The sequence below is a fragment of the Trematomus bernacchii genome, unplaced genomic scaffold (genome assembly GCF_902827165.1).
Source record: "Trematomus bernacchii unplaced genomic scaffold, fTreBer1.1, whole genome shotgun sequence".
Taxonomy (NCBI): domain Eukaryota; kingdom Metazoa; phylum Chordata; class Actinopteri; order Perciformes; family Nototheniidae; genus Trematomus; species Trematomus bernacchii.
The window spans coordinates 11237370-11259202 of NW_022987547.1; the positions used below are offsets into that span (position 1 = coordinate 11237370).

Below are 21833 nucleotides of genomic sequence, written 5' to 3' on the forward strand. Positions count from 1 at the left end.
AAAATAAAGAGCTTTTTGAACATTAAAGCATGGAGACATGTCCCAGTAGAGACTCTAAATACTGATATGAACTTGAATAAAAGCAGAATAGGGACCCTTTAATAAGTCAAGTAAAATATAAGAAATAAAGCTTAACAAGGGCAGTCTGATATCATCTGTGTCCTGAGAGAACAGAGGTTACGATATCAGACATTATTCAAAGTTGAAAGTACAGGACATTCAAAGAGAGATCCTCCATCTAAAGATAGCTGTGGATGGACAAGAAGCTGGGGAAAAAGGCAGTGAAAGAAAAGAAGAAATGTAACAATTACTGCAAATATGTATTTTAGGTGTTTGAGCTTTCACATTTTTGGATCCCTGTTCTTACAATACATAAAAGGAAGTAGCAGATAACGGAGCATAAGCAAGAGCGAGCTCAGATCATCTGTGTCCTGAGAAAAGAGAGGTTACAATAAAAACCATTAACACCCATTCCAGATTGAAAGACCGCTTACAATCTCGTTGTTTCACTTCACGCTCTCAAAGCAGCCGCTCTGACCTCTCAGTGATTGTGTGCTTTATAACAGCCGTGCGGTGATATGTTTTTGCATTCCGGTGCGTGCATGTGCCTCAGGGCCGGCGGGTGACAGACTCACTCCCTGTGTGTGGCCGATTGCAGCGCGAGCGCCAAGGACAAGCGGTGGAGGGTAGAGCGGGTGATTTGTCTCTTAGGATTGAACTCATCTCCCCCAGTCTCCCGTAGGCCTCTCCTCCCTCTCCTGTCTCTGCATGCTGTCTTATTTTGAAGGTGAAGAGCATTCCTCTCAGTGTTTGCATGCATCCGTTTCAGCTGATGCAGTTGATTGTGTTTTATGAATTTGCACAGTTTATGTTACACTCAAGGACACGTCTGCACAGATTTATACTGTAGATATGCTATAAAGTGAGCACATCATCTTTCGCCTTTTTTCATCGTGCTATTTCAGACAATGGAGCGGAGGTTTTAGTGGACATAAAGCTTCAATTTCTGTATATCTATTTATATTTTTAAATGGAAAGGCCCCTTTAGTTCACAACACAAACACTTAGCATCAGATCATATTTTTACACCAATGTAAGTCTCCTAATTGTGGCGTGTTTAAATGTTTGGTTTCTTTTAGCCAGAGGGCACTCTTGATAATGTGTTATTGAAATAATATTTAGTTTACACCTCTGTCTCTGAGCAGATGCAGCCAATCAGAGAAGAGTAAGAAATCCACTGACTGTTGAATTGAATAAAAAAAGCCTCATAGAAAATAACATGGACAGCTCTTCCCTAGATATTCCCTCTATTAGGTGAGAAATAAACTGAGTATGAATCTAACTTGGACAGAAGGCATGAAAGGGAACAATGATTGATCTGCCATTATCCTGCAGGATGTCTCATATTGCCTCATATACTTAGTATTGCTACCAAATCACAGCAGTGTCCTTCCTGATATCCTGTATAACCATTATTTATGTGCCAGTGGCAAAGTAGTCCAGAAAAAAAATGCCCAGCACTGTCATCAGCCATCAGCAGGACAGGGAATCGTCCCTTTGAAGTCTGTAAAAGCTGCTATGCTGCCATCACATCCACTATGGCAGTGTCCTCTAAAATAGCCAGACCCAAATCTCTGCAGTCTGCAGAATACAATATACTGTAGGCTCTGGAGAGGTAAACAATGCTCTCATCAAATTCTGCAGTCCATGCAAAAATATTCTGTTTGCCACTAAATTCTGTTTATGAAGAATGACAGGAAGGTTACAAAATGTCTTAGTTTGTGTGTTCCTTTTGTTTGTTTTTTCAGTTTATGCAAACCTTATCTGCAAGTTACATTTATGTATTTGCTATTTCATAGGGCTGACCCCTTCGAATTGAAGGGGCCCTTTTATGCTTTCTGGATTTTCCCTTTCCTGTAGTGTGTAGATTGCCTGAAACGTCTCCATAGAGTGCCACAGTGACGTGTCCTAAAACCCGGAAGTAAACTCCTTCCGGTTCCTTTGACAAAAACGCAATGCAATTTCTCCATAGGATTTTGGAAAATAGCTCGAAATAAGGTCTGTGGTTGACACACATTAAGAGACGGATCACGTTTTGTTCAGCCGGATAATATCCACATGTCTACCCTACTTTTATAATTTTCAAATCATAAATCTAGTCGCCAGAATCAAAATGCTAACGTTATGCTATAAACGAACTACAGCAGGGTCGCTGCTTCAACGTCACGCCAACTTAAGATCCATATTCAAAAATACAGATTCAAAATTGTACAAGTTGAAGCATTTGTTTTAACAGTTTGCAAGAGCGCAGGTACTTGCTTTCAAGCAGAACAGGGGTAAACAAACTTAGCGGGAGTGTTTACGTGTTCGGCGTAATGACGTACAACGTCCTCGACAACTTCTGTAGTCCTATTCAGCCACATGTTAACAACCATCATTTTTCAGACACGTAAACTCTTCAAAAATCACCAGCGGGGTCACTGCTGATGTATTTAATGTCGTAGAACAAAACGTGATCAGTCTCTTCAATGTGTCTCAACCACAGACCTTTTTTCGAGCTATTTTCCAAAATCCTATGGAGAAATTGCATTGCTTTTTGGCGAAGGAACCGGAAGTGGTAAAATGCTAACTTACTTCCGGGTTTTAGGACGCGTCACTATGGCACTCTATTGGACTCCTTTGTCTACTTCCAAAACCTAGTGACATCACTGTGTAACACTCGCGCTTTACAGGCAAGCGCTCCAACACATTGTACTTGACAGGCTAAGGGGCGGGACATCTCTTAGCAGTTGACCAATCACAACAGCGCCGGCCAGCTAAGCAATCAGAGCAGACTGGGCTCTGGTTTCAGACAGAGGGTGAAAAGAGGTGCTGCAACACAGGCAGTATGAGAAATAAAGAGCTTTTTGAACATTAAAGCATGGAGACATGTCACTGTAGAGACACTAAATACTGATATGAACCTGAAAATGAGCAGAATATGTAATCTGAGACATCCCAGTTTTTTAAAAATGTTTAGGAAATATTGATCTCAAGAGTAACACGTTTGAAAATACGGCTTACACTTACAACTTCAGTTATGAAAGCAATCATTCACAATATCACCCTCCTCCAAACCTCCACAGCTGCTCTTTTGCAACATCTTATCATTATTTTTCCGGAAAAATAAATAGAGTACTTGAGACTCTGAGGTCGCACCAATTTTTGCAGATAGGACATTGAATGATAATGTTTGCAACAAATGATAACAAGTTGTGATGCCTCTTCAAGGAGCGTGTGTATGTAAGAGCTGCAGGATATTATAAGAAAACTGAAATTGCAATAGATTTGTTTGTGAAAAAATAGAGGAATACTCACCCTACATGTTATTGGTGGTGGATCTGCACTTTTTCTTTTCGTTTGCTAAATAGTTGAACTGATGCCTTGAGTAATTATCAATTAAGAGACACATCAGAGACTAACTGCTAATCAATAAGTAGCAAATAAGTAGGTCTTGAATTACCCTGAGTTAGGAAATATGTTTTAGCTAATGATAATGGCAAGTAATTTGAGACTTATGTCAATGATCCACGATCTAATGAGTTTTTAGATCTAGTTTTTAAATATCCAAATCTCATTCCAGATAAACTATCAGCTGCTAAATAACACATAACCAATAACTAATTATTTCCTAATTACATACACTTCAGATTATATATAAGTACTATCTTCGTGGCCCCCTCAAGTGAAATAGCACATCATCTTAATCCACTTACAAGTAGGCAAGACTTTTTATTGGGAATGCGTCATTAATTTAGGATTTATGAGATCATTAAAGTAGTTCATTAGTTCATGAATAATGTAAGAGACAGAAATCCTCAAATCATTTTCTTATCTCTCAACTTAAATGAACAGTCACTTCGAAAAGAACCAAATCCTTTTGCAATGTAGTTTTAAATCGGAGTTAACCAAGGATATAAAAAGCACCTCGTGTTTGTGATGAGTAATCTTTATGCAGAGTCATGGTAATATGACGCCTCATTCTTGTAACTTGTTGTGAATTTGAAGATCCTCCCTCATTTATCTGAATGGCTTCTTTATTTATTATGACAGTTGGAATATGTTCACGATGTATGCTCTCAAGATGTTGCAGTTCTATTAATTCATCCATTTGCTGTTAACCCTTCTCTTTCAATAGATGCTTTTACACCAAGTACTTTGCCGTACTTAGTTCCCAGCACTTAGTTCCCTGCACTTAGTACCCCCATGGAACTAAGTACAGATCGCGTTCACACTGGAATAAGTTCCCTGAGGGAAGATTACGCAAATGAAGCCGCTGGCGTCACTTCTTCTTCTTCTGCTTTGGGTTTACTGGCAGGCCGCAAACAACTTCACGGCGTATACTGCCACCCGGAGTCCCCGGCCGGAAGTCCCCGGAGTTGGGGACTGGCTTCAGTAGAAGCTGCTGGGACTCCCAGCAGCTTCTACTGAAGCCTTCCGAGTAAATCGCCAGAACGCCGACACCTCCTCATCTCCACCGCTCCCATGTTTTATTTTGTGTTGCCATAAGTTAGTCTCTCTTCGTTGGTGCGCTGGGCTAATGCTAATGCTAATAATGCTAATGCCAGCAAATACAATGGCGGCTTCACAAAACTTTTCAGAGTTTTACGGGGCGTGGTTTGCAATTTGCCCAGCCAATCGAAATTGGTACTTTTTTCTCCCCAGGAAAGTACCACCTCTCTAGCAGGCCCTACAAATGGGGGTAAAAGTTCTCGGAACTAAGTACTCTTTTTGGTGTGATCGCAAAATTCCAGGCACTAACGGAACTAAACGGGAAAAGTACGGGTAAAAGTACTCGGGTGTGAACGCGCCTTTTGTGGATTAGAGAATGCATAGCAATATTTTCAGACAATACACACTGAGCAAGATACTCTTCTATATGTGACCCGCTCTATCGAAATCAGTCGGAAGTCGCAACGGCTCATTTCAAAATAAACGTGGATTTGCGTAAAAAACAATTTTTTCGGGGTTCGGGTGTTTTGTTTGATTTTAAATAAACAAAGTCTTGGCTTTCAGAATATGAAACTTTTATTTCCAAAATCACACGATAAATACATTTGTGAAGCTTGTGAAGGGAAGATGACAGGCACCTCTCACTCGCAATCTGCTGTTCCGTAGCGCAGCTCCCCCTCCCTCCGGCTGAAATTATGAATGTAAGGCATATAGTAATCATAGATAACACGGCAGGGTCCGTTACAGTTTGTTTTCATCTGATTTCAATTAAACAAAGTCTTGGCTTTCAGAATATTAAACTTGTTTCGGCAAATTTAGATGATAAATACAACTATGAAGCTTGTAACGGCATATTTACAAGCGGAGAACGGAGTAATTTAACGTCACAGCAAGCATAACAACAGCCGGTGTTTCTCGTGAGTGTTTTCCCCGGGAAACAAACACAATATACACAAACGCAAAAATACACAAACACACACACACACACACATACACACACACACTCGCGAGCTTCCCCCAGACCAGTAATCCAAACGGAAATATTTTCCCTCCGGACTACTTTGATCATTTGCTCCGCTAATAATCAATCAGATCGATGGATTCCAGAGAAGAGGAAACTTTGAAGGCCTTTTTCTCAAAATGATGACTCGGTGACAGTCATTATATAATGTGACATATTTTGCTTAATATTTGGAGTACAAAAACAATCTTGATATAATTAGAAAGCTAGGAATCTCCTCTTTCCAACAGTGTATACAACTCAAAATGTGTCTTCGGGTCAATGCGACTGATTTCGATAGAGCAGGTCACATATGTACCAGTGTTGAACTGAGAACACAATGTCCTTGTACAATTTATTCTGCTTCCTTCTTTGCCTATTTTTACTCATATTTTCCCATTACTCAGTCTTCGTCCCTTCACTTAGCAGTCTGCAAGTCATGTTAAATGATTAGTAAGCCCACAAGTGAATATATGCAAAGCATCTTCCAATGCAACGGCTTAGTGAGCAGCGAGGTATGAACACACCTTGCTAAAATCCCTGTCACACACACACACACACACACACACACACACACACACACACACACACACACACACACACACACACACACACACACACACACACACACACACACACACACACACACACACACACACACACACACACACATAAAGGTATAACGCAATGTGAGCAAGTAAATACTGAGAACAACCAATTTGATTAGATATTTGCTGGGATTCCTGCAAACACATAGGCAAACGCATCCTAAAAGAGTGCAATCTTCCTGACTTCTTAGACGTGAACCCATCATATCGGATTCTGAATGCAAGGTCCAACTAATAAAAAGTGTGTGTGTGTGTGTGCGTGTGTGTGTGTGTGTGTGTGTGTGTGTGTGTGTGTGTGTGTGTGTGTGTGTGTGTGTGTGTGTGTGTGTGTGTGTGTGTGTGTGTGTGTGTGTGTGTGGTGTGTGTGTGTGTGTGTGTGTGTGTGTGTGTGTGTGTGTGTGTGTGTGTGTGTGTGTGTGTGTGTGTGTGTGTGTGTGTGTGTGTGTGTATAAAGTAAAACTAATATGAGCATTAGCAGGCCGGGGGATAACACACTAAAGCTCTGATACTGCTGTTTAATGGGAAGGCTGTGTCAGGGTTGACTGCAGCTGTGACACGCAGCCTTTGCTCTTTGTAGTGCACGTGTTCATACGCTCGTGCATGTCTTTCTATCTATTGGCCTGCCAGGAGTTTATCTCTGTGCCCATTTCCGTTCATGCACACCTGTGAACTTGGCAACCTCATTGCATTCCTGCACCTATTTGTTGGTTTTTAACAGTTTCATTTATTGCAATTGACTTGAATGTGTAACTGACTCAGTTTGTTTAGCAGTATCAGTGTGGAGTCTGTTTGTTAGTAGCTGTGTAGCTCCTCTGTGTACGGCAGGCGCAGACACCTGCAATGTTTAAAGCAGAACAGATTTCTATCGCTGACCCTAAGGCTGCTCATTAGAATTCAGCACACCTCTCCCAAATCTCCCTCCATCTCCCATTCTCATCCCCCACCCCCCGTTCACTTCTTCCTCTATCGCCGCCTTCTTTTTTTCCCTCCTCTTGCTGTTCACTTTGGAAGAGAATGCTTAGAGCAAAGGGGTGAATTATTGGTCAGTCATCATAACAATGTCTCACTGGCGATTCACACCCAGTGACAAGTGCCAAATCATGCACAAACTGCTAAACAACTGCAAGCATGTACACACAAATACCGGAAAATGTGCACGTCCAAAGGTAAGATTAGCATCCACTCATATGACTCTGTGAAATCTGACACTTTTAATCAGGGAATTATAAACCAAAGAGCTTGTAAGCCTCTTTAATGTATTATTTTGTTAAGGTGCACACAATTATTCTGTAGCAGAGTTTGAGCTACTCTCATTAAAACCCCCTAGGCAGTTGTTTCCACATAAGAAAAGCTCTAATGAACTCATTGCACAACCTGTTAGCAAAAATCGGTAGTCAGAAAAAAAAGTTTTTACTAAATACAGTTGCTTTATGTTTGTTAGATGTGAAAGTAGGCAATTGTTTGCTAAATTGTTAACCAAACCAGTGTTAATATCCTCCAAATTGATTTAATGCTGCTTTAAAGTCATTTTCCTCTAGCTCCTGTTGTTAGTTTTGAAACATGCAGTCTCATAGCAACTGTACAAAAGCACATTTAGTTTGTCACACACATTCATACTCACATACACAGGCTTATAACACAATGCTTGGATGGAGAACACATTTTAATACATTAATTGCTAATGTTTTGCCGCTTCCATTCTTAAGTAGGCATCTGTGTGCCCACGTGTGTGTCGGTGTGATTGTCCCAGGCTAATTGAGCAATTCCACAGTGGGAGCAGTGAGCTTTACGGTCACGGAACTGCGTGCCCTCCCGGAGCCGTTAGAAAGCCCCTCACTTTCATAATTACTCTGCTTTTTATCTGTGCAGCAGCTCAAACTACTCCCAGACAAATACGAGCGCATGAGGCACATATAATGAAGCATGTAATGTTCAGATATCGTATAAAACACCCACAAACAATGTAATATGCACATGCTGTACCCACTCTCATCCAATGGAACTGTCATGATTACTTGATTTCTTTTTCTTTTGCATTTGGCATCCAAGGAAACTTTGTATACAGAAAACGATATCTCTACTAAAAGGCATTGAGCCTGTAAATACTATTCAATTCAATGATACCTTTGCGATGTACAGGGTTCAGATCTGTTTATGTCAGTGCGCGGTTATATGTGTGGGTGGTTGAAGGTTATCAGTGCCAGCACCATTTATCTCTCTTGAGAGATTTGAGGCTTTTGGCTTAGAAAATGTTCTCTTCCTAGAATTTTGAACCCTCTGTTTTAATTTGTATTTGCATGCATGTGTGTGTGTGTGTGTTTGTGTGTGTGTTTGTGCGCATGTGCTTGCATGCTTTATTGCACATGTGACTTGAACAAACGCCAACACTAGTGGCCCTGTCTGTTTGTCCCATGCAGAATTTCTGTGAGTGTGTGCCCAGCTCCTCCCAGCTCAAACACCGCTGGTCAGACTCAGAAAGTGCCAGGGAGACACCGGCCAAGGTAAGGCCCCCCACCCACAACATACTGTGAACACACACACATACACATGCTTTTGATTCATGGCTTGTATCAGAAGTACATAAGAAGTTACAGCAAAATAGGGGGTCTTTATTCTTAATAATGCATCACAATGTTGAGAAAAAATATATCATATTATCATTTTTCTCTGAGAAAACTAAAAATCGACTTTTTCCTAACTGGATACTTCTTAAATCGGAGTAGGGCTGCCATTTTCTTCATCATTCATTCATCTGCTGATTATTTTTCCCATTCAATACTGACGAAAAATTGTGAAAAGGTCGATGTGACATCTTCAAATAGTTTGTTTGGGCAGACCAATAGCTAAACACCAAAATATATTACAATTGATATCATAGCAGACATATTCCGATATGAGAAGCAGAAAGCAGTGAATTTATGTCATTCTTGCTTGAAAAAGGAACAAAGTTATTGACTAAAACAATCGTTTCAGCTTTAAATCCCCACTTGATTTATTGGAACAACTGTCACAATGTAGATAATGAAGATTAAAATGAATAAAAGGAAATGTCCTGTACAGATAATCTGTTCACTGCATGTCCTTTGTGTACTGTATATATCCCACCTTCCTTCCAATAATAACCAGGGCACACTTTGAATAGTGGCATGCTCACCTGCGGAGGGGATTAGCTATCATTGACGGCAATTTTCATCGCAATCCCCTTTTCTCCCTGCTTTGCTGATGGCAGTGTGTAGGATTATTGCACATTACACCTTACATTTTGCCCTCACGCACCAGCAACGGCACAACCTCAGCTCCAGTACCCCAACACAAGTATTAAAGGGGATTAAGCCCTGCAGACTCTTTGAACTCTGCGGCGTGATCATGGCTCCACCAGGGAAACATTTGATTGGGTGGGTGTATTTTGGAGGAAGGAAGAAAACGTATGAATTGAATACCAATGTGAAAGTGTTTTTCAAGCTGCCAGGGAATAAAATGGAATTGGAATTGGTGAAAAAAACACTTTTTTCTCCAAATTGTTACATGGTCTTTAAAGGTGCCTTTGTATGTGCGCTAGTCTTTTTTTTTCTATGTACACATCACTGCCAGTATGTGTGTATATATTTGTGTTGGAGAGGGATACAGTGAGGCAGGGAGAGTATGCAAGACTCCTGCTGGTTTCCTGCTTATCTAATGAGCAGACAAAGCCTGTGGTCCAAGAACCATCTGCCAATGTTCCTGTGTGGGAGGAAAACAGCATTTTCATAGGAAAGAATTCTCTCTCATTCTCTGCCTCAACTTGTTCTATCTTTCCATCAGAATCCCCCTGGTGTCCTCTCTCAACTCCCATGGCAGGGCATGAGTAGAGACATGAGAGGATCTGAAAGTCCGCCACTAATTACAGAGAGAGCTCCTGCTGATTGAGAGGCTCATTTTCCAAAAAATAAAAATAACTGTGTTTAGAGGCTGCCTGCTTACCATTTCAATGTCATTACCCTACTGCAACTCATGAGCTGAGTTGAGAGATTGTTTTTCTCTGTTGGGACATGAAGTAGCTGTTTTATTTGTATTGACCGTAGAAAAAACTAATAAGGCAGCAACAAAAACCTCCACTCTTTATTGCCATGCTGACTTTTTCTTGCTTCCAGCCGTTCCCTCTGACTTCATTTCAGCCTGAACTCAGAAAAAGTGGGGGGTGACGTCACGTGACTTGAATTTTGAATTGAGCCGTCCCTTATAGATACTATCTCTTTACGTATGCACACACACACAATTTTGAATTGCGCCGTCCCTTATACTATCTCTTTACGTCTCCCCTCCTGGCATGGTCCTTGGAAGATGCGGCAGTGGGTTTTTTTTTCCGTCACAGGAACGCGCTTTGCTGGCGGCGAAAATAATCCCACCAGACTCCTTTGCCCCTCCAACAGAGGGATGTCCTTGTCATTTTTCCTTTTCGTCATTTCAAGCGATAAAAACTTTCGATCTTCTCTCAAATTATTTATTTTTTTGGACGCCCTCGGCTCGTCCCAGCCAGTACCTTTATAGTTTATAGTAACCCAAAGTTTAATGTTATAAATGTACGGGTCCCCAGCACAATGCTAACTTGCATAATGGAAATGTGCACAATAAGCATAAGCCTCATTATTTCGCATCAATAAGCATATGCAGATAATAGCTAAAAAAATTCTTGGACAATTTCGTTGTGGTTTTGGTGGTTATTGAGGATGTTGAATCCATTTCTGACATTTGTATGATCAAAATCAATGGCAGTTTTGAGTCCCCTATAACTTTAAAATGTACCTAAAATGAATCAAAATCAAATTGAAAATTGTCCAAATCCGCAAAGCCATTTTTGACTCATTGTCTGCATATACAAATTAATGCAATTTATGTTTTGCAAATTGCCCAACATATCCAAGTTAAAATCTGGCAGTTTATATATGCCGGGGGCCTTTACATTTCAAACATAAAACTTTGGGGTACTCGACATGTCTGGGTTTCCCATTAGGACTCTATGAGCTGGCTAAAAAGACTGTTATGGTAGAGACAAATTTGAAAGGGGGAGAGAGGGGATGACACGCAGCAAATTGTCCAATTCTGGACTCGGTGTATTGCGCTATACGGCAGCCCATTGGTAAAAATGTCTGCCTTAAACCATAAATTACTACTTTATACCTTGTTGCTTAAAAGGTTAACATTACGGGACATCATTATGCACCTGTAACATACACATGCACTGCTTATCTCCGTGTGTTTTTCAGTGAGTCGATAGCTGTCGGCTCTGTGTCTCACTGTGCATATCATGGGACACGGTATATATTCTGTTAAATGAACTATCAGTATGCTAGCAAGGAATATTTAGCGCCATGCCAATGATGGTTCCCACTGATATGTTGGCCCGCTGGCGATGGAGCTCAGTTATAATGTTACACTGCAGCCATTCTGCAGCGTGAAGCCATTATACACATTATTTACAGCACACAGAGACACCCTGCCACACACCCTGACACACACACACACGCACACGCACACGCACACGCACACACACACACACAACCAGAGCCCAGTTATAATCACTCAGCTGCACCTGCACCAAAACACTCCGGGTACAAAAGAAAAACACTGTTAGAAATGCAAAGAGAGATTTCATCATGTCAGCGTCTAAATCCTTGAGTAAGAACAACGAATAAAGGTTACGTGCGGCAATACTTCCCGAGAGCTCTTTTCTGTGATGATGTATTTGGGTGAAAAAACAGGAAGAAGTGGGAAGGGTCTGACAAAGTAATCCAATGTATTTCATGTGCATGTGCTTGCATGTCTGTTGCAAGTATTTGGCAGATAAAGGGCTGTAGCAAGTAATGTGTGTGTGTTTGTGTGTGTCTGTGTGATTGTGTACGCAGTTTGCAACCCATTTGGACAAACAGAGCCTGGGGGCAGTTTGCAGTGACAGTGCTTTCATAGATGCCAGCGGTGTCCAAAAACCAGCCGCCACTTTACTGTGTGCCCTTGCAGAAAAAACATAATGCGTTCATTTAATCAATTCACTTTCAACATCCTGCACAATTGAAACTGAAAACAGAGATTTCTATGCCGTTTTTGCATAAACAATTCAATTGAATGTATAATAAAATGAGTTGGCGATCGTTTTTTTGTCGATCGACTAATTGCTGCAGATCTAGTCTGAACCTTTTTAATCCAATTCATTAAATGTCTTTAAATCCAAGTCCCTGTTTGCTTGTTTGTTTTGTGGGTTAGTTTTTTTAAATCACCGCTAATGTCTTCTTTTTTGGTAGAGCGTAAGGGCATATGATTCCAGCAGGGACTCATCAGGCCTTTTAAAATGTGCTCTCTGGCTCCAGGCTCTATATGTGTCTGCCCATGTGAGTTGTGAATGAAGCCAGAGGGTTTGAAATTGTGCCCATTAGAGACCTCTGAAAGGACCCTTTTTTTGTGCTAACAATCGGTGAAACTCATGGTTTACATTGAGTGTATGCCATGCAGGCTTATTGTCCACAGAGCCCGCATTTCTGCTCCTTCACGGTCAAGTTGTCAGGGGAATTACAACTTTTTTTATTGTGGGTAAACACTGACGATAGGAGAGTTTCCCGGACAACACGATTGATTTTCCTCACAATAAAGAAACCATAAACCTCTCCTGTAAAGCAGACCATTAGCTGTCTATTAGTGTGCTTCACTGTGCTTGTACAGCCAATTTACATATTAATGAGCTTGCACAGACTTGCACTTCCATATGCAAACAGACAACAAACACACACACACACACACACACACACACACACACACACACACACACACACACACACACACACACACACACACCTGCCCACATATTCTCACAAACAGATCATTCTACAGTGCAGTTTCTGTGTCATTCAGAGGAAGATATAGGGAGCCAGGCTTTGTTAATCATGCGTAGTTGGGCCATCTTGTATCCATTGCTGGTTTTCTTGACCTGAGTGGGGAAAATGGATCCGGATCATAAAGGGCCATCCTACAGGCCTTTATAGTCCAGTTAATGGAGACCATGTTACTGGTAGAGGTCTGCCTCTTTCCTCTAAGAGGATCCACTCTCTGCTCATTCCTTTAAATGATATAGGCTCTCTGAGAGTCTTCAGTTTTACTTTCTCTTCCTGGCTACTGTTGTTCCAGGTTTTTATTGTTCTTTCTGCCCCTGAAATGGAAAAATGGAAACATTTGTGCCTTGACCAGAGGTGTCCCAGGCCATCATCTTCCCTCTGCTGCACCTCCAATACTCTAATGACATACAGGGAGTTTTCAAAAGGAATGGCATTTGAATAAATCTAGCTTATGCTGCTTCATAAATCATTCAAACTACATTCTGACAGATGGCATTATGTTTATATTGCTGCGCACTGAGCATCTGGCATTCAAAATATCCCCAATGATGAATGAAAGACATTACTTTTTGACTAAGACAGGTTGTTGCCGTGACTCTAGGTGTTTTAACAACCGTGGATCTAACACACTTTTTTTCTCCTCCTCCCTTCTTCTTTTCTCTCACAGAAAATGAGCTGCAGCTACCTGCTCTGCACCATACTGCTGTTCGTGGCTGTGCTGCTGGCCGTCACTGTAACTGGCACCATACTTTTTATGAATCACTACCAGGCCCCGCCCATGTCCGATGGCCTGCCACACATCTCCACCAATCAGGATGAAGCTAACGCGCTGGTCACGGTCGAGCGAGGCGACGGCTCTCGCATCAACATATTCATCGACCCCAACTGTCCCGACTACAACAGTAACTTTTTGCGCCTGGAGGGTGTGCAGACGTCACTGCTGCACTCGCTATCCGACCACGACTCTGACCTGAAGTCAGTGAAAGGCCAGGACCGGGCTCTTCTCGTCAGTCTGGCTGAGGAGGTGGCCAAGCTGTCAGCCCACGCGGGGCAGCTGAAAATGGACTACGAGTCCCTGCGTAGGGGGCAGGGCAGCCTGGGGCAAGACCTGAACACACTGCAGACAGAGCAGGGCCGCCTCATACAGGTGAGACACACCAGAGATGGCAAAAGTACACACATCCTTTACTCAAGTAGAAGTACAGATACTCATGTTAAAAAATACTCTGGTAAAGTAGAAGTACTGACTAAACTTCTTTACTCAAGTCAAAGTAAAAAAGTATGGGCTTCGAAATGTACTTAAGTAAAAAGTACCCATAACTAGCAGCTGTTTTAAAGAGTACCTGACCTCCCTTTATATTAATAGAACAATAATGTCATTGTTAGCTAATGAATGTTTCCATGCTGAACAACGGCAACATGACAACGTTTTCATTGGTCCCTCTTCTTTAGAGAAGACCAGGAAATGATGGATACACGGATCGTGTTCAAATCAATAGGCACGCAATGACTCTAAATAATAATGATCAGGCCACCAAACACACATTCAAACTAAAGGAACAAACCTGTTTTGAAAATGTAAGAAGTAGAAAGTACAGGTATTTGTGTTAAAAACGTAAAAATAATTAGTGGAGTAAAGTACTGATGCCAGAAAAAATGTACTTAAGTACAGTAACAAAGTATTTGTACTCCACTACTTCCCACCCCTGAGACTCACACACACACACGCACGCACACACACACGCACACGCACACGCACACACACATGACATTTTCCAAGAAACATATAAGCACATTTCTGGTTAACACAACATTTAACATGGTTTTTTCGCATGATTCTTTGTGGACAAACTCAGTTTTACTGATCTGTCGTTTGAAAAAAAAAAAATGTATTCTAAAAAACCTCGCTCATTTTTGTCAACTATGAGTTTCTTTAGTGAAGGACAGCCCTATATTACACAAAGGAGAAATAAGTATTTTTATGATTCTATAAAAAGGACATTCAAATCACAGAATCAATAGTAACCTTCTCCTTATTCCTTGTAAAGTAGTATAATGTTATAACTTATATATGCAATTGCTAGTGTAAGTGTTTGAAAATGCATGCACTATAAATTATCTGTGATAATGAGCATATATTACCTTCAGTTTCTATCCCATCCTGGCACATTGTCATGGTTACCACTTTGTTAGCAGCTGTTTGAATGCTGGCTTGGAGAGAGTCATGCACCAATAACCTGCAGACAATTCCTTTGTCATAACTAGATATCCAGTAAAGAAATACAATGCTCCATGTTTTGGTTTGTTTCTCTATTAGTTTTTTATAGTTGATCATTAAGGTGATTGGTTGAGCAGTAAACAGAGGAACTGAATCCAGTGTGCAAGACTCACTCCTGCACTCATGCCTTTAAGTACTGTACCGAGTTGCTAAAGGACTGGATTGTGGAGCACCTATCAATATCTATTGATTGTGAAACTACGTGTAACACTTCATTGGACTTGAAATTCTCATTTAGGCCTTTTCCTTTTCCTGACAGCAAAACACCATCATTCACTAATCCAATTCCAACTTGACCATGTTCATTTCTCTTTGAACTGTACAAGCTCAATAACGTCTAGATTAAAGTGCAAATAGGGCTCATGTTCCAATGAGTAAGAACTCTAGTCTAGTGTTTGGAAATTAGGTCCCGTCCAAGAAAACAGAACAACTTTCACACACACTCAATAAGATAACATGATGTGTTCCTAGATGTGTAAAACAGACTCTAAATTGGAGGAAAACATGATTAACCCCCCTTTTGTTTCGCTCTGTCCACATTGATTTATTGACAATGTATTTTTCTAAATGTGTGTGGAAAATCTTCACACTCCATGCTCTTTTAATTTTGGCCGATCAGGCTCAGTCTCTGTGCTCTGCAGAAAATAGATTTCATAGCTGCCAGCCATACAGCTCGAACAACTGAATGCTTTCTGCTTCTGCCAATCCTTTCTTTAAGTCTTTAGCACAGGGTTCAACATTGTTTATAAACCACTGCAAATCTAGCTGGATGGGTTTGCACTGCCTTGGAGGGCTAAGACAAACATGGGTGTTGATGGTAGTACAATGGAGGCAGAAAGAATTATTGTCCCTGCTGCTGTGCTGTAGGCATGGATGTATAAAGAGAAGTGGATAAGTGTAGAGGCAAGGTCCTGTTCATTCCCATTAAAGTTTCTAAGTGGCAGATGAAGCCAAAATGGCCTGACTCTTGAGAACAAAATTCCCCCTAGGATCTTTTGGCAATATTCTGCATGCATAGGGCCCGTAGTGCATGTGATCTTACGTTTTCCTTAAGCCCCGCCTCCAATTTCCTCTGTCACAGCAGCACCTTGTTTGGTCTCTGCTAAGTCAAATTATTTAAGAGGGAAACTAACTAACTCTCCATAGGCTTTTTTGTGCATTATATCACTTTTAGACCCTCATGATTTAAATAAAGGCATAAAGGGTATACAAATAGAGATATGTCTGAGTAGGGCTGCCCCGAGATTAGTCGATTAAACATTATTTGGCGAAAAAAGTATTTGTCGACACATTTTTCATTAGTCTATTAGTCGAAGAAAAAAAAACTCCATGTGTGCGCTGCATTAGCTTTGACCCGTCAGACTTCACTCAGAGCTGTGCCTGGTGATTTTGTTAATTTTTGTCGGCAGGAAATCCAAAGTGTGGGATCTTTCTGAGCTGTAAAGTACGAGCCCCACATGGTAACATGCAAACTCAGCAGGAAAAAGTTTCTTCCATATCCACACCACCTGAGCGCAGCTTCCTGAATGCCGGCTTCAAAACAAATCATGGAGCTTAATTATCCCCGACAACGTTCCTTTCTTGGACTCGGAAGAAAACAGCAGCAGTGAGTCAGGCAGTAGCCTAGCCTTGTATCAACATATAAATACCTATAATCATTCTGACCTCAGAGAACGATAAATTCAAGCTTTCATTCCATGATGAGGGCGTATTGTGTGGAGGTATTTTTGCCGATGTGTCCGTTTCCTGTGTAGTGTTTATTGGTTTGTTATATTCAGATATGAATTATAGAAACTAGTACTAAATGCTCGGTGTGTGTCCTCGCTCCTTGTTCCGACACACATTAAGAGTCCTTATCGAGATGAGCTGTGATTCATCGTTTTCTACGTGTAACATTTAAGTTATATGTCAAAGGTTCATTATTACAGTTTTATTTTATGTGAAGCACAACGTACCATGCTGTTATAATAATGTTCTTTATCAGCCTTTGAAACTGAAACCATTTTGGGAGAAAGAAAAAAAAAGTATATTCATAATATATCATATACGTGCGACTAATTGTTGACTAATTACCTGAATTGACGACTATTGGTCAACTAGAACAATCTTTAATCAAGGGCAGCCCTACTGTAGTTGTAGCATTATGGATACCTTAGTGCAAACCAAAAACCCCTACGGGTACAAATATATAACCTGAACCTGAGGCCTATTCAAGTGTTAGTCCCGACAAGTTGACATTTATTTTCTTCTCAACGTTATTTGCTGAATTTTAGACCTCTCTTTCCCAATGTAAGTCAATGAGAAAAAAGTGTTTTTGAGCCCAAATGACCTTATCGACTGACATGAACATGTTGTACAAGGGTTTGTCCACTTCAAAAATGTTCATCAACACTCCCTGGGTTCTTTGGTGTACTGTAGGTGGCATAGCGTAGTGGTCTCTTGGGCTACAGTAGGTGGAGGTGGTGCTGGCAACCCAGACACTGCAGGTGATTGATGCCCTCTTTGGAGGCTAGGCATGTGGTGTGCACATCCGCTGTTTCTGCCTGACACCGTGCTGTGACTGCATGATCTATAGGCCACCTGTGGCTATGACTCCAGATTTATACGATGACACTGGGCTGACTGTGCCTGTGTTAGTAACGGCTCTGTGTGCTGCAGCCCCCTGAAGAACAGTTTCCCCCTGCCATACAGAGAGAAACCCTTTCACATGTCCACACGGGCATAAGCAGGGACGTCTTATTTCAGTGACTTTAGGAGCGATGGGTGAGGATTTTGCACAACCCAACCTTTTTTTTTTACAGTCACTGCTTCCAGCCTCATATAAAACAGTATAAACTGATGGTACCAGTAAAATAAAGTAAATCAACAATACATTTAACTGATACTTAGCTTTCAGGGTTATGGACAAGGTGCAGCCTGCTGTTAGTGTAAATCAAACGTTTTGTTATGATACTGGCATTGTATTTTCTCCTTCAGTTACCTCTGAAAATAAGAGGCCCGAGAGTTGATCCCTGGGGCACTTTTCATGTCTTGATCTCAAATGAATGAATGCTACTGAAAACAACCCAGCCCATGACTTCTACAGTAAATACAACCTGACCTGACCAAGTTATGTACCAAAAAGAGGGATAGAGATATCAAGTACTTTTATTTAGTGCTATCTTTTTTCATCATGCAGGTTGAATGTTGTCAGAAAATCCAATTACATTAACAACAAAAAGTAGTTGATCAACTCTTAATAATTAAATTAAAAAGGCTTTAGTAACATGACATTTGTGACCCGCTCTATCGAAATCAGTCGGAAGTCGCAACGGCTCATTTCAAAATAAACGTGGATTTGCGTAAAAAAATTGTTTTTCGGGGTTTGTGTGTTTTGTTTGATTTTAAATAAACAAAGTCTTGGCTTTCAGAATATGAAACTTTTATTTCCAAAATCACACGATAAATACATTTTTGAAGCTTGTAAAGGGAAGATGACAGGCACCTCTCACTCGCACTCTGCTGTTCCACAGCGCCGCTTCCCCTCCCTCCGGCTGAAATTATGAATGTAAGGCGTATAGTAATCATAGATAACACGGCAGGGTCCGTTACAGTTTGTTTTCATCTGATTTCAAATAAACAAAGTCTTGGCTTTCAGAATATTAAACTTGTTTCGGCAAATTCAGATGATAAATACAACTTTAAGCTTGTAACAGCATAATTACAAGCGGAGAACGGAGTAACTTGACGTCACAGCAGGCATAACAACAGCCGGTGTTTCTCGAGTGTTTTCCCCGGGAAACAAACACAATACACACAAACGCAAAATTACACAAACACACACACACTCGCGAGCTTCCCCAAGACCAGTAATCCAAACGGAAATATCTTCCCTCCGTACTATTTTGATCATTTGCTCCGCTAATAATCAATCAGATCGATGGATTCCAGAGAAGAGGAAACTTTGAAGGCCTTTTTCTCAAAATGATGACTCGGTGACAGTCATTATATAATGTGACATATTTTGCTTAATATTTGGAATACAAAAACAATCCTGATACCATTAGAAAGCTAGGAATCTCCTCTTTCCAACAGTGTATACAACTCAAAATGTGTCTTTGGGTCAATTCGACTGATTTCGATAGACAAATACAACATTATTACATTATATTATAAAAAAAATAACATTCAAAGCCAGTATTGGTTCAATCTCAGCATGACTTTACCATGTGAATGAAACTATGACAAAGAACAACGTACAGGTTACTCTAATGGTAATAAAAAAGCGATGTTAGTATAGATAATAAAATATATTTAATATTCTAGAACAAACAAAAAACACACACAGCCATCCCATCAAAGCACCCTTTGTAGTCATCACTTCTACATAATATGAATAAATGAATTAAAACCACAGAATGTACCTTACAAAGAAACATCCTGACATCTGCCGTGCCTCAGCAACATATTTGTATGTCAAAATTGATTTACAAGGAGTGTGTGCTGGTTTCTTTCCTGTTTGTTGTCAGAAACAGAACGGCGTTGCTCTATTTACGAAAGTAAACTCAACTTCAGGATCACCGTTTATGTAAATTCATGAAAAACTTCAAAAACAACATTTTAATTGCCCAAGTCCCAAAGTACATCCAGCCTTACCTTCTCACAAACATGTGGTGCACACCTGTAAGCATTTTGAAGTGTTCTTATTACAGTCCTAGGCTCTCCGGGTACTGTCTCCATTGATGCTTCTCATGGAAACAAATGCAAAGTTTTATCCGAGGTTAGAGTTATGAAATATAAATGTATTTTTAGGCTCTGACCAGCCCTGTGCATAGGCAATGCAGTCAACCATGCATAATGCAGACTAGCTGGGGGTTTTATGACCTGCACTCATGCACCCCTTCAGTGTTGGAATTTTTTTTGGAAAGGCTATATTCCCCATAGCAGAAGCTGAAATGACATAAAATGTAGTTCACATATTCAACTGACTTGACATTCAGTTGGGCACAATGTCTCACTGCCAAAAAAAGAGTGCAAGGCTGCGAGGAAGAGCAAGACTTACTGATTTCCTTGAACCACAGGTCACGGTTTAAAATGAGTTATATGCCTTTGGAATATTAATGTCTTCTGACTAGTGACACCCACAACCTCTGTTAAGAATCTAGGGGCGGGCCTTTCTGCTGGAGAATAGAAAATCATATTGCCTCAAGATCCTAATTGTAGTCGACACACAGTCCTTTGAGGACCTGAAAAATTAAAATTCACAGAGTGCTTTTTTTGCACTCTGCTTCTTTTGCAGCATTTCAGCCAGGGATATGAAACAAATACATTCACAACCTCAACAAGAGTGGATATACATACAATGTGGAAATCTAATTAAATTCAGCAAATGGGTAGCCAATCACCAATTAAAAGGAATAAAGAACATCAATGTTTTCCAAACAACTGTTTTTGAAACACCACAGAACAATCTAAACACAGATAGATTTACTTTAAATAAAGTATTGCCTGTGTACTACAAATGTCTCCTATTCAAGGGCAGAAATGAATAAGCTGTTGTCCAGGAAAATCCAAAGTGTTCTATATTGATTGCTAACAATGTACTGCAATATAAATTACTAAGACTGTTGTGTCTATATTATCGAAGCAAATCAAGATGTGTCATATCAGCCGGCCAATGTAACAGCAATGTTTGATTAGCCACTAAGTGCACTCAAATGTTAAAGGGCTACCACTCCACTTTATTTAATTAATAAATAAAGTCCTACTGTACATCAAACCACACTAGTCTTGTGTGATCAACAAGGGTTTAATTCAATATAATATATTTTAAGTGAACTGATGTCTCCCCAAACAATCCTTGCATTTTCCACTTTAGTTGAGCTCTAGTCAGGTGCAACCAAACTAACTTTTCAAGTCATTTGTTTGGAAACAGTATATTCATCTTACACAGTTAGAGAGCTGCTTACTTCACAGAATGCACTAAACAGTGAATATGAGCCAAGCTTGCTCTGTGCCTCTCTTATGACTTCAAGTTGTAACTAGAACTCTTTGTAATGTCTTTAATCAGGGACTAAGCACATACATTGGTGCTGTACATTATAGGGTAGGGCTTTATCTTTTAGTGTGTAAACAATAGCTTTGTCTAAGTGAATTCTCTGTTCTCTGTTTACTTGTTAGTGAGCAAAACTAAAAGTTCAGCCGTTGATCAGTTCAGTAATTTGGTAAAGTCATTTGCTGTTTTCTAATCATTTAGAACACTGAAAATAATTCATTTACCCATTACCAAACCCCACAAAGACAAACCAAAAGCCTGATCAAAGAGCAGAGACTGTATGAAAACATTCCCTTTGTGTGACTGTTCTGTCCAGCATCGAGGTCATCTTTAATGAATTGGTTCTTTTCTTCAGAGGCCTATTCTATGTCTAGAAATCAAAAGGGCACGTAGATTGTTGTATAGTAAATAAAGTAAAGTATTTATCTATAGTCAATTAACATCTTTTAGGAAGGGAGGAAGTATGTGAATAAAGAACACTCTGTTTGGCATGAATGGTATCTTTAGTGAACCTTCTTCATCCATATGTGATTCTATTAAAAAATAGCCTACCGCTATAACT

At 40.4% G+C, this 21833-nt stretch overlaps 1 protein-coding gene across 2 annotated transcripts in view; it reads left to right on the plus strand.

The window, feature by feature from the left end:
• Positions 1-21833, plus strand: part of fibcd1 (fibrinogen C domain containing 1) — a 128738-nt gene that overhangs the window by 37027 nt on the left and 69878 nt on the right. Inside the window, exons 2-3 of one of the 2 annotated variants that reach the window (XM_034122769.1) lie at positions 8517-8600; positions 13627-14106. In XM_034122769.1, coding sequence (XP_033978660.1) covers positions 8517-8600; positions 13627-14106 — 564 coding nt within the window. The remainder of the gene's footprint in view (positions 1-8516; positions 8601-13626; positions 14107-21833) is intronic. The other variant, XM_034122770.1, reaches the window with a different exon arrangement.